Source organism: Heterocephalus glaber, unplaced genomic scaffold, assembly GCF_053883595.1.
Source record: "Heterocephalus glaber isolate CG9 unplaced genomic scaffold, H.glaber_assembly_v1.0 deba00000896, whole genome shotgun sequence".
NCBI lineage: Eukaryota > Metazoa > Chordata > Mammalia > Rodentia > Bathyergidae > Heterocephalus > Heterocephalus glaber.
The window spans coordinates 4,496,962-4,510,898 of NW_028258170.1; the positions used below are offsets into that span (position 1 = coordinate 4,496,962).

General features: G+C 39.5%; 2 protein-coding genes across 16 annotated transcripts in view; one reads left to right on the top strand and one right to left on the bottom strand.

Moving 5' to 3' along the window:
* Nt5dc1 (5'-nucleotidase domain containing 1) overlaps window positions 1-13,937 on the bottom strand; it is a 136,975-nt gene that overhangs the window by 114,371 nt on the left and 8,667 nt on the right. For 12 of the 15 annotated variants that reach the window (XR_015450015.1, XR_002390649.2, XR_015450014.1 and 9 more), the window contains exons 4-6: window positions 12,373-12,479; window positions 9,927-10,006; window positions 8,226-8,310 (exon numbers count right to left, since the gene is read on the bottom strand). Coding sequence is in view for 12 of the 15 variants with exons in the window: in XM_021247808.2 (XP_021103467.1) it covers window positions 8,226-8,310; window positions 9,927-10,006; window positions 12,373-12,479 (272 nt within the window). In the remaining 3 variants the exon portion in view is untranslated. The remainder of the gene's footprint in view (window positions 1-8,225; window positions 8,311-9,926; window positions 10,007-12,372; window positions 12,480-13,937) is intronic. The other 3 variants (XM_021247809.2, XM_087207892.1, XM_021247807.2) reach the window with 1 other exon arrangement.
* Window positions 943-7,199, top strand: Col10a1 (collagen type X alpha 1 chain). The gene is made up of 2 exons (XM_021247804.2): window positions 943-1,108; window positions 4,444-7,199. The coding sequence occupies exons 1-2, from the start codon at window positions 955-957 to the stop codon at window positions 6,339-6,341; spliced, it is 2,052 nt and encodes a 683-aa protein (XP_021103463.2). The 5' UTR covers window positions 943-954; the 3' UTR covers window positions 6,342-7,199.

Sequence of the window (13,937 nt, forward strand, 5' to 3'; positions counted from 1 at the left end):
AATGTGCTTTTTCAAAAATAAAAAGGGAAATCATCATTTCACCTTGAACCAACATTGAAATAATAATATCTATAATTTAGAATAACTTCTAAAATAAAAAGAGGGTGTATGTTTAAAACTACTAAAATATATTTAAGGCAAATAGTTTTTTTTTTCAATAAGAAAACAAGGAAAAAGAGAGTCCAGCCTGATTCTGTAAGCCTGCCTAATGGAACCTTCCACCATAATTAGTGCTTACCACCTCTGAGGGGAGGAGCTTAACTGAGGGCAACCTTGTGCAGTAAGGGAAAACAGCATAAATACCCCAGGGCAGCTCTGCACAGGGCATCTCCTGGGCATCTCCTGTGCAGAGCATCTCCTGCACTGCTTGTCTGGGCACAGGAAGTTCAGACAGCTGCCAAGGCACCACCTCTAGGAGCCCCTAGCACCCGGGTAAGACATGGAGTGGGCAGTCACTGGCAGACCGTCAAGTGTTGGCTTGCTTGCAAATAAGTTTCAATAAATTAACTACTTGATGTTCTGTCATAATTTTTACAAACTGCCTTCTACTATAATCTCTAAGAAAGGTTTATTTGTACCAGTCTATACAATTCTAAAAAATCCCTGTTGTAGTAATCTGAATTTTAGTGCATTTTAAAACTACTAGGTATTTCAGGGTGTTAAATATCCTGAATTACTTAATGGAGGGATCCAATGATGATTTGTTTGCCTGTTTGTAAATCACTTTATTTTTACTTGATTCTTTGAATGGCGCTTCCAAAAGTAACAAAGACCTATACTCACAGGACTAAAAAAACTCATTAATTTATGGAATATATTAAAAATATAAAGGACTGGCTAAAAATGTAGATTACCATATGAAGAGTTCACCTGTGCAGCACTGAAAAAAAAATATGTCAAGAAAAAAACTAAATGAAATACTGTCCTTCTGTTTTTCAGAATCCACCTGAGAATATGCTGCCACAAATAGCCCTTCGGCTGCTAATGTCGTTGATCTTGGTTCATGGAGAGTTTTATGCTAAGCGATACCAAACACCCACAGGCATAAAAGGCCCACTGCCCAACACCAAGACCCAGTTCTTCATTCCCTATACCATACGGAGTAAAGGTAAACCAAACTATAGATTTTGCTGCATTATCCAGCTGGTGGGTACTTTCTACAGCCTTAAAGATGATGACGTTTGAAACAAAATGCTTTCAACTCTGGTTAGTCTATTTTCTAATTCGTGAATTAGCTCAAATTTTTACAACAAAATGATCTATGGAAGGAGCAGGTCAATACAAGACTAGTAAAATCCCTTGAACAGTGAATATAAAAGATGTAATTGAAGACTGAAGAATATTAAGAATTTTTATGTGTGGAGAGGTTCCCCTCTAATGATGCTTTTGCATAAATAACTATCCATAATCTGGAAATATTTATCCAATCAAAATTAATCATGCTTAAAATTTTATCTAAAATAATTTGTATAATGATAATAGAAGATTTATATATATAAATACTTAAACATTTACTTTTAAAACTCATTCAACTGGGCTACAAATGTACACAAAAGGGAATCTTAAATAAAACTTGATGCCCTTCCTCAAATCAAGAGGCAAATGAAGTAGCAATTCTCATAGTTATTTACTCATTCTTATATAGTTTGGTGGTGAAATACAGACTTAGCTGCTACATACTAGCTATGTGGCCTCAGGCAAGATTTTTTTCCTCCTCATGCCTTAGTTTCTTCATTTTTAAAATGAGGAACAGCTAGCTATCTGAAAGACCTACCAGTCTGTCAAGTGCTTCATGGTTTGCTATTACTACACTACTGGCATACTACTTCTACTTCTGCGTTTCTATACTACTCTACTGGTGCAGCCACAGGTAAGTTTTAACTGTGCTTCTGAATCTACTTCTTGTCTGGCTTCCCCTGCTACAGTGAAGAGCACTTTGACAATATATGGAAAATACACCCTCAAGAAGGTCTTCACTAATTCCACTTAATAGCATCTGATACAACCTACCTAACATCTACTGAATAATATAAACTGATAGCAGGCTTCAAGTTTCCTTTCCATAATATTTTTCCTTTTAGTTATGTATTCTGTCCCACAAATGAAGCTAAAGTCATTTGTCATATATTTTAAACAATATACTTTTGGAAACAACCATTTGAAGAAACTAAACTTGTAAGACTGCCTTTTTAAGAAGGTGAAATTTAAAATATTTTCTGAAAGATAGCTTAATATTTAAAAATAAAAGCACAGTTGTACAACAGATACTCCTGAATGCCTCAAAATACAACTAAATTTAGAAAGATAAAAGCTAAAAAAGAAAGAATAAAAGACAAAGAAATCTGCTCTTTCACTGAAAGCAACAAATGTAATTTGAAATGCTATGATATGCAGTACCAGGCTCAATATTCTCATAATGCTCAAATTCTCACTTCTTAATACCTTCGTAGAATCATTAGAAACAGTTCTGAGTTAAAAAATAAAACGCATCACTTTCAGGTTAAACATATTTCTATCTTCCCACCTTGAGATACTGCAACATCTTGGTTATTTTTGCACAATAAAAGTATTTTGTTAGCGGATGAAAAGTTCAGTAGCTGTAGCTTAACTACTCTTCTTAATAATGTAAGGTGAAAACTCAAATATATTATCATCCACTGGCAGGGATTAATGTAGTGTAACAAACATAAAACCCCACAGTTTACAAAAGAAAAGCATTCAATTGCTAATAGAAATTCAAAGAGTTCCCATATAATTCCTAGGCACATCTGCACAGCAAGCCTAAAACAGACTTTCGCCAAACCCACTAAATTGTGCTGCTGAGGATGCTACAGCTGTGAGCAGGTGCAGCCACCGTGTTTGGACACAACCAGCAGCAGGCAGTCATTCCTCCTTAAGGCTGCTGCTGCCCTAATCTTGTTTTGAGATAGCAAGCTACAAACAGGGGTCAAACTCATCCTTGCATGGAGAGGTTTAGGACCTATGAGGGCAACATTCAGAGCGACACAGAGCACCCTGTCAGTGGAGTTGTAGACTCCAATGGAGCTCAATGCCATCGTTTTCAATAAGTCTTGATTTCACTCTTTCATAGCAAAACAGATTTCCAGCAGACTCAGATAGCTCATTAAATAATCAATATAAATTTCTGCAAGAAGATATGAAAGATCATACAAATTTTATTATCATCTTTGCTAGCTGTTGAAGAATTTGAGAAACAAAAAGTTTTTTATGTACCCGGGCATGGTGATATATGCCTGTAATCCCATCACTTTGGAAGGCCGAGGCAGGAGGATCACAAGTTTAAGGGCAGCCACTTAGTGAGATCTTGACTCAAAACAAAAAATTAAAATAGGGGCTGGAAATGAAGCTCAGTGCAAAGGCCGTGAGTTCATTTCCCAGTACCACTTAAAAAAAAAAAAAAAAAAGACGCTTATGATTACTCCTGAAAGAGTGTGATGGTAATTAATCCTTCCCTCATGTTCAGTAGTAATGTCTGCAATGCCCTGTCCCAGAACAGCTCTTGGACACCTTCTAAAGCACTTACTGTACTCTGTTTAATGACAGAGGCCCTGTAGGACAGATCCTGTGCACTCCCACCCCTGTGGCCCAGTAGCACTTTCCACGTCACACACGCACTCAATCAGGGATTGCTGAGGTTAAAGAGAAGTCCTTTTGGTCAAAAGAACTAATACTTTTATAAAATCAAACAATATTATTTGTTTGCATTTAGGTAAGTGCTTAAATACTACTACATGTACCTCATTCATTATGTCTAATTTGCTGATTCTTTATTTCAAATCAATAAGGGAGAGAATAAAAGCTCACAGAATATACTGATTAGAAAAAAAGCAGTCTAAATCTAAACTATTCAGCAGGGCATGTCAGATATAAAGTAGAATTAATTCCATTTTTTAATGTTTGTTATACTTTCGAAATATTTTTTTCATTTATTCAATTACCATTTTCTTTTTTTTTTGTCAGTTCTGTCAAATTCCTCTTCCTCCTTACCTAAGATGATATTAAGACAAGTGTGATAACTTTGCCTCTACTGTACTCCTAAGCTAGAGGAATTCCTCACTGTTGTCTTCGTCTCATGGTTCACAAGGATGTGACAAATTATTATGGTCTCCATGACTTTGTGAAACTATCTTCTCTAACAATATTTTTTATTTTTAAAATTTTTTTTGGTACCAGGGATTGAACTCAGGACCTTGCGCTTGCAAGGCAGGCGCCGGAACCACTGAGCTAAATCCTCAGCCCTTCTAACAGTATTTTTTAAACGATACCAAACAGATAAACTGACTGCCTTTGGACTGGTCTGCACTGGACTGTCAGAATGACTGACACTGCAGTGCCTTGTCCTGATTCAGTCTGAGAAGCTCCGATTATCTTCAGTGTCACTAACCATCCCTTCTCTGGGTGGTGTATTGTTGTGTCTTTTAGGTATAGCAGTAAGAGGAGAGCAAGGTATTCCTGGCCCACCAGGCCCTGCTGGACCTCGAGGGCACCCAGGTCCTTCTGGACCACCAGGAAAACCAGGCTATGGAAGTCCTGGACTCCAAGGAGAGCCAGGATTGCCGGGACCACCGGGACCGCTGGGCACTGGGAAGCCAGGTTTGCCAGGACTCCCAGGAAAACCAGGGGAGAGAGGACCATATGGACCAAAAGGAGATGTTGGACCAGCTGGTTTACCTGGACCAAGGGGCCCACCAGGGCCACCCGGAATCCCTGGCCCAGCTGGAATTTCTGTGTCAGGAAAACCTGGGCAACAAGGACCTGTGGGTGCCCCTGGACCCAGGGGCTTTCCTGGGGAAAAGGGTGTACCAGGGGCCCCAGGTGTGAATGGACAAAAAGGGGTAGCAGGATATGGTGCTCCTGGCCATCCAGGTGAGAGAGGTCATCCAGGCCCTCAGGGTCCCATGGGACCACCTGGCCCTCCTGGACTGGGAAAAAGAGGTGAACATGGGTTTCCAGGACAGCCAGGCATCAAAGGTGATCGGGGTTTTCCAGGAGAAAGGGGATCAACTGGCCCACCAGGTCCCCAAGGTCCTCCTGGGGGACGAGGACCAGAAGGCATCGGAAAGCCAGGAGCCCCTGGAACCCCAGGCCAGCCAGGGATTCCAGGAACAAAAGGCCAACCTGGGATTCCAGGAATAGCTGGACACCCTGGGGCCCCTGGTTTTGGGAAACCAGGCTTGCCAGGTCTGAAGGGACAAAGAGGACCTGCTGGACTTCCAGGGAGTCCAGGAGCCAAAGGGGAACAAGGGCCAGCAGGTCATCCTGGGGAACCAGGTCTGCCTGGGTCCCCTGGAAGTGTGGGACCTCAAGGACCAAAAGGCATCCCAGGCAACCATGGTATCCCAGGTCCTAAAGGTGAAACAGGGCCAATCGGGCCTGCAGGACATCCCGGGGCTCGGGGAGCAAAGGGTTCTCCTGGGTTAGAAGGAAAACCAGGGTACCCCGGAGAGGCAGGTCTCAGTGGTGCTCAGGGTAACCCAGGGTTACCAGGTCCCAAAGGCAATCCTGGAGCTGGAGGACCTCCTGGTCCCCCAGGCCCTACAGGCCTCACAGGAGCTAAGGGGGTCCCAGAACACGATGGAGAAGCTGGTCCAAGAGGTGTCCCTGGCACACCAGGTACCAGGGGCCCCATTGGGCCACCAGGCATTCCAGGATTCCCTGGGTCTAAAGGTGATCCTGGAAAACCAGGTCCTCCTGGGCCAGCTGGCATAGCAACTAAAGGCCTTAATGGACCTACTGGACCACCAGGGCCTCCAGGTCCAAGGGGCCATGATGGGAAGCCTGGTATTCCAGGGCCTCCAGGGCCACCAGGCCCCCCAGGACCCCCAGGCCAGGCAGTCATGCCCGAGGGATTTACCAAGGCAGGCCAAAGGCCAAGTCTTTTGGGGACACCTTTTGTCAGTGCCAACCAAGGAGTGACAGGAATTCTTGTGTCTGCTTTTACTGTTATCCTTTCCAAAGCTTACCCAGCAATAGGTGCTCCCATTCCATTTGATAAGATTTTGTATAACAGGCAACAGCATTATGACCCAAGAACTGGAATCTTTACCTGCAGGGTACCCGGAATATACTATTTCTCCTACCATATGCATGTGAAAGGGACTCATGTTTGGGTAGGCCTGTATAAGAACGGCACCCCCATAATGTACACCTATGATGAGTACACCAAAGGCTACCTGGATCAGGCCTCAGGGAGTACCATAATCGATCTCACAGAAAGTGACCAGGTGTGGCTTCAGCTACCCAATGCTGAGTCAAATGGCCTCTACTCCTCTGAGTATGTCCACTCCTCCTTCTCAGGATTCCTGGTGGCTCCCATGTGAGCACACATCCTCCCCCCGCCCCCAAACAAATCTAAATCTTCTGTGTGAAAAGGCATTCCCAAACTCCATCCCACCCCACAAAATGCAATGGAGGTAGGCTGAAAATATTTAAACATCTCACCATAAAAGTCCTGCTATAGTGGAAAAAAAAAAAAAAATCACAAAAAACCAAAAATAGAATTCTAAATTGTTTTAATTTTAATTCCAGAAACTCAGCATTTCCTTTTAAAATAAACCTTCTAACAATTAATATGAGAATTTTTAGGAAACATCCAAGAACTAACACACAACTTTGTAGAACTTACATACTTGAATATCTACACTTAAAAAAAACACTGTGTACCCTAAGATACTTGTAATGGTGCATTATTCTGTGGCTTATATGGCCCCGTTCATCAAGACTGATTCAAATACATAGGTGCATATGTACTCTTTGAAGCTCTTGTAAGAAACCAAAATATTGTGTTGAAAATCTGAAATGCCGGGTATTTTAATCATGGACCTTTTGAAACTTTTCTATGATTGCAGAAAATCTTTTCATATACCTAGCACAACTCAAATAGATGTCTGACCTTTTCTTTTTTATTTAACACAAATGTGATTAATTTAATTCCTTACTGAATCTTATACAATATTTGGTCAGTTTACAGAATATTAGTGTACATACCTTGTGGTTCCCATTCCAGTGAAAGTATGACTATCATCAAGGATTTCAAAATCTGACTATAAATGAAAAATTACTTATTTATGCTCTGTACTGTATTTTTATATTACTGTTTAAGACTGCTAAGCTGTGCCTCACTTATTAAAGCATGAAATGTTTAATCTACTCCTTATTTACAAAGCAGTAAAATAACATCAACGGATTTTTATGCTGAATTTACTTGAAAGCTGCAATTTGCTATTCTCAATCATGCTTTTAAGGCTTTTTGGTTTTGAAAGTTAATGAGGAGAAAAGCAATAAAGTGGTGGATGGCTTTTACAGCTGTGGTGGGTTTGGGGATGGCAATCCACAAGCCCAGTACTCAGCGTGCACTGTGAAGAGCACCTGCACAGCCATGGGTGGCTCAGGGCCAGGTCAAGGGTGGAAAAGCAGGCACAGACAAGAGAAAATCACCCCAAAGGATGGAAAGCAGCAGGTGGAAAAGAAATAAGTAATTTGAACTAATATTCTATAATTATTTTTTATTGCTTTGACAATTTTTAATCATAATATTTAAAACTATTTTGATGGCTTGATTTACATTAAGAAAAAGACAAGCAATATTTTAGTGTCAAACAAAAAAGCAGCATGTTTCAAAGTTGACAGTACTGCTCCTGAGCATCCATTAGCCAACTAGGTGAATTAAGCCAGTCTGATTACAGGGTCTGGGCACCTTTTTATTCCTTAGAGCTAGCCTTTGTGTAGCCCAAGCAACTTGGGAAGGAAAATCTAAAATCCTAGGCTCTGACCCCATTGTGGGTCAACCACTCCTGTGCCTTGAACAGCAAGAATGACATTTTCATTGCCAGCCACTCTGCCCAGCTGTCCACACTGCCACAGTAGAGGTCACACTAAAGGTCACCAGCTCTCCCTCCCAAGGCAGAAAGCAGCAACACTGGAGTTTTCAGTTCTAAGGAACCCGCAGCACAACACTATTGGCAGGCATGGAAAAGACATTTTAACAGCATAGCAAGTAATACTGGCAAGTATGACCATGAATAAACAGACATGAATAAAAGAACCTCTTAAAATATAAGCAGAACTAACTTATATAAGCAACATTTAAGATCACATTAAATATTAAGAAAGGAGCACAGCAAAAGAGGTAACTTCTATCTAATTCAGCAGACACACAGCGTTTAACAAATATCTATTAGGAAGCCTCTCTTCACGTTACTCACCCTTAAAAGCTGACATTTTAAAATTGTGTTGAATACCAGCAACTATATCCTTCCAAAAATCAAATGTTTTTTGACCACTGTTCTGCTAAAAAAAAAATGTCCAAATGTAACAAATGCAGTAATTTTGAGTCTAAGCATAGTGGAAAATGCTGGCAAACAAATTACAATATTACTGAACTATAAGATAGGGATTTATGTTTTAGAAAAGGTAATAGATTGATAAAGTTCTCATTCTTGTTCAATATGATTTTAGAGGAATCTTGCATGAAAACCCCTGGTACATATATATATGTATATATGCATATGCAAATACATAATACATAATAGCTCATATAGCCCAAATAAAAATAAAATTCCCACTCATTATAAAGTGTACCCATTACAGAGAACTTTAAACACATAAGTGAATTTACAAAGTCACACGGTTTTTGAAGTATATAAACATATTACTTAATGTGCTCTGGCATCAATGGGGCCAAGAAACCTAAAGCTCTATGGCTTCAAACACTGTTTATTTCAGAACTCAAGGCCCACTTAACCTGAATTTCAAAATAAAAGAGCAGCAAATAAGTATAGGAGAGATGAATAGCATTCCAAATCTAAAATTTAAATCATTTAATCATTTAAATCATTTTAAAATCAGAAAACAAACATTATACTGAAGGATACAACTTTAGAGCCCTTTGTTTCCTTGGAAACATTAACAGTTGTCCTCCTATCATTATCAACAAAGACTACTGGATATTTGTGTAAGATCATGGAAGCTACAAAATACTTAAAACAATGCATTTTGGGCTGTGGGTGTAGGTCAGTGGTAGAGCACCTGTCTACAAGGTGTGAGGCCTGGGGATTGATCTCCAACACCTCAAAAGAAAAAACAAAAGAATAAAAAAGACTGATATATTTTGTTTGTAATAACTATTAACATGAGACACTGACCTCATTACCTGTTAATGAAGATGTATATAAATATGTCAAAACTATTGCCTAATAGATATGTTTACAAACACATGGCTGTAATTCTAATTAAAAAGCCATTTATATACACAACTTTAACTTTAAAAGGCAACATATGCAAAAGGGAAAGTGATTCTGCCATGTAAACTCATTTCTATTCATAGATCTGAAGCTTTAAGTATAAATTGATAAAATTAGAGCCCTATTTCATCTTGATACATAACACAAAGCAAAACTCTATACACTTTAAATTGCTTAAAATGATGAATTTAAAAATTTCAACTCCCTTTTCTTGTTTTATACTATTCACAATGCTTAAAGACACACAGAATATTAATTACTTTCACTTAAGTTTTCTTTTTTCAGTACCAGAGATTGAACTCAGGACCTTGTGCTCGCGAGGTAGGTGTGGCTCCACTGAGCTAAATCAAATCCCTGGCCACTTTTACTTAAGTTTTATTCTGCTAATGAAACCCGAAAAATATTTGCCCACATCATGTTCTGTATTTTCTTTTTCTAGACTTTTGCACCCCCTGTAGGTTTATTTTCAGGGGGTGGGGTAGTCACTGCTATTTAATTTTCTAAGAATATTCTGACCAAATTCACCATGTTTTTCTTCCTCAGTCACCTCTGAAACCACAAACAGGTAATTAAATAAAGTCTCAGCTCAAAATTATATATAATCAAGTCCTTTTACTTATAACTGAATACATATAGTTTTTAAAAGCATGAATACCCACTCACCTTTGTTAAAGAATCCGCCACTCTGGCACATAAGAGAGCTCCTGGCAGGTCAAAATAGTTATCATAAAAATAATACTTTCCTGAAAAAAAAACAACAAAATTTTAAAATTGAGAACAAATTAATGCCTCATGCATATGGAATACACAAAAACTTGCCTGAAGAGACACCGGCTTGTGGGTTACTTATCTGAAAAGCCTCCATTTCAATTCAAAATGGCCCCATTAGAGGCTATCACTGCCTTTCAAAGAACATTTAAGCTCCAAGGACACTAATATGGCATCTGTAAGTTAAGTATTTTATTAAAAATATTTGGGTAGGCTCAAAAATATAAAATCGAAAAACAGAATATACCCTAAATATAAAATAGAATAGAACATGTAGAAGTGACAATGTGTATTGTCAATGTCACTGAATTTCAAAACAACCAGATAATACTGGAGTCCCACAGAGTGCTTCACACATGAGCCTTTTCATACTTTTGTTCCTGGGCCCACCGAGAGCCCACATTCAGGTTTTGCATTTCAGACATGTTTCAATACACTATGAAAACAAATAGGGTTCTGAGAGGAATAAAGAACAAACCACATGGTGTTGGAAAAATTCAGGAGCACACGACAGGTGCACTCCAGGATCCTATGGAAGCGGGGGAATAGAGTTATTCTGTATGGGTCAGGACAGAATTAAACTGCACCCTTCACTGGCACACATACTCTGTGGATCTGCTGTTTCTGGGTGGCACTTCTGATGGCCGTGCCGCACCCCCATGGCTTGAGTCTGTTGCAGCCACAGCTGTGCTCAACAGCACCAGCCTACCTCAAATTTCAGTGTCCCTTACTTTCACTCAAAGGCCCATGTGGCCAAGCTCAGCTAACGGAGGAGGAGTCAGTGAACAAATATGTAGCCTCCCGTGCCCTGGGCTGACAGCTCTAGGAGGTCGTTTCTGTGCATCTCCTCAGAAGTATCTGCAGAATCTAGCACCCACTGTTCCTAACTTTTGTAATATATCAACTTCCTAACCAGATGACTCAATGTAAAAAAGTAAACGGGTTTGCAGAATCACAGGATTTTCCTTTTCTTTTATATTTCTCAATATTAAATTTTTTTTAATATTAAAAAATTTTAAAAATGTATTACTTTTATTATTTTGCAAAAACATGGGCCTTTATTTTATGTCACAGCCTCATTACCTAGGTACAGGGCACCTGGATGAGAAACACGTGCTGAACCAACCCAATTCAGAGTAAATGAACAAGACTTGATGCTCCAGGGAAATTAAGTGCTATGGGGGCTGCAGATTCAAGGGGGTAACAGTGCCCTCTAGTGGGCGAAACTGAGCAAATGTGCGTGTCCTACCCCGTGAATGCTGCGAAATACTTCAGATTTTGAGTGGATTTCAGAATGAAACACTTACATGTTATCCCCTTTCTGGAATAAGGAAAAAGCTTATCTGTAATTGCTAAATTCTGAAGAGCTAACAGCAGTTCTCTATCATCATTTGAGTAATACGCACTTGAGGATATGTACCCACTTCACTTGAGATGTATGGAAGGATTCTGTATCTAATCCCAAAGATGACATCTCAATTTTTCTTATCAATTTATTTTATCAAGAGTACGTACACTTCCTTACACTTTCAACTCACTACAAAAATACAAAGCAAAACAAAACTCTCAAACGATGGGTAAATACAACAAACCAAGCAGATACAACAATAAAAATGAAAAACTTTCAATAAAGCCTGTTTAATCATTTCATATAAATTTATGGACATCTATGGAAATAATTTTTGAAAAATAATTTTATGTTTAGCCTTGGTGAAGCTCTTTAAAAAACTGGAAAAGAAAAACAACTTAATTTAAAATATAAGAAATTTAAAATACAAGAATTGTTAGGGATCTAACTCAGCAGAAGGACACTTGTCTTTCGTTTAGTTCCCAGAAACATCAAAAATAAGAATTATAATTAAAAATACAGGAAAGCAAAATACAAAGGCAGAAGATACTAGGATTGAAGAAAAAAGAATTCCAGAAAACAGAAGTGGTGAGTAATGTGAATGTGGAGAGAAGCAGATGATGGAGAATGGAGACTGAGGAAGCATGTAACAAATCGATAAAGAATACAAAGAAAGCACAGGTGAGGAACACACTATTTCTAAAGGCTACTCATATGTACTCCAGAACAAGTGCAAGTAAAAGGAGTATGAATAAAACCTTGTATTGAGCAGGGTGAAAATGCTGCTAACAGTATTATGAACCAGCTGTCAAACAGGAATCAGACAAAGCTAGAAAAAACCCCACATCTTATTGCAATAAAGGAATTACTGAAGGTAATTCCTTTGTGTATCCCGCCCAATGGAGGGCACAGAAGGGCCTGTGTTCTCACATTGCAAGTTCAGGGTCCAAAGTTAAAGAGCAGTGGACACAGAGCCACCCATGTGGGTCATACCTGGGTGGCTGGGCATGCCAGTGTCAGACACGAAGTATTTCCACTCCTTCTTCCCATATGCCTCAGCTAGCATGTCCGGAGTCATCATTTTGGTTCCATGACTCGCCCTGGTTTTAAGAAGCATATTACTCATTAACACTTCCCCTGAACTAACAAAGTTTTGTTCTTCTTTTTCTTTTTCTGTTTTCAGCTGGGAGACTTCCCTGAGATTCTATAAGGCATTTCTAACAACAGCTCTAGCTTTTCCTCCATTCAACCCAGTCACATGTGATTAGGAGCTGCTCACTCTGAAGTCAATGCTACCCGAGACCCCACTCACTCCTAGAGAAACTGTCATTCAACTAGAAGCCACCATGCCTAGAATAAATGGGTTCCTTTTTATAATGAGGTGAATACTAGAAATCAAGATGGAAGAATCCCAAATGGGAAATATGGTCAAAGAATGTACTGTGCTGCGCTGGAAAGATGGTGCCAAGGAGATTAGCTATGAAATTGAGGAGAAACAGCAGGCTAGCCAGGACATGAATGGGCAAGGAAAGACCCTAGGGGAGGAAAACAGACAGACACACATAAATAACCATGAGAGAATGACTGAAGATAGCCAAGAATACTATGAGAGTCTTGACTGTTAACTTGATTGGCTTGACTAGGAGATTAGTAAAGCCAATTTCTGAGTATGTCTGAGTGGATCACAGGGGTGTGACATTTGGGGACTATATCTGATCCCTGGTGCCTTCCCTTGTAGAGCTCTTTCCCTGCTCTCTGCTTCCTGATGGCATGAGAACAGCTTTCCTCCCCCATTCCCTTTTGGCTACAAGCCAGAAATCAGCAGAACATGAACTGAACCCTCTGAAACCATGAGCCAAAATAAACTTCTCCTCCTTTAAATTGCAGGTGTCAAGTATTTTGTCCCAGCAATGGAAAGCTGGCTATCACAAACACTGTGGCAACATGATCACAGAGTTAAAGGTCACAGTCAAAGCTGCGCATGTTATCTTTAGATGTCTGAGGAAAAAAAATCAAATAAATTGCCAAGTATTCAAAGGTGTATCCACACCTGTTCTAGTTGGATGCTCTACGGAGGAAGGTCTGGGGAGAATCTGAGATGACTTTATACAGTTAAGTCACTGACTTATGAACATTTGAGTTGTGAACTTTACCAGATACGAGCAGATCTTGCATCATGAACATCTGTAGATGTGAACACATTGTGGAAGTAGCTCATGTATCTCCTGGACACTGTCAGTTGTGCTGCTGTGTATTTACTTCTTGGATTATATTACTTCTGCAAATATTCTGAATGAGGAACTAGACCTTTAAATCTAAATCTCGCAGATCAGACATTCCCTCATCTGTTTCACTAAAATAATAATCTTATTTCACCCATACCTTAAGGGTCATATACTACATAGTCATAAAATATCCTACAGCAGTGATGGAGAACCTTTTAGAGATGAGTGCCCAAACTGCAACCCAGAAAGAATGCACTTACTTATCGCAAAGTGTCAACACTGCAATTAAACCTGAGTACTGAGGTTTTAGTTTTGAAAAAAAAAAAACTCATA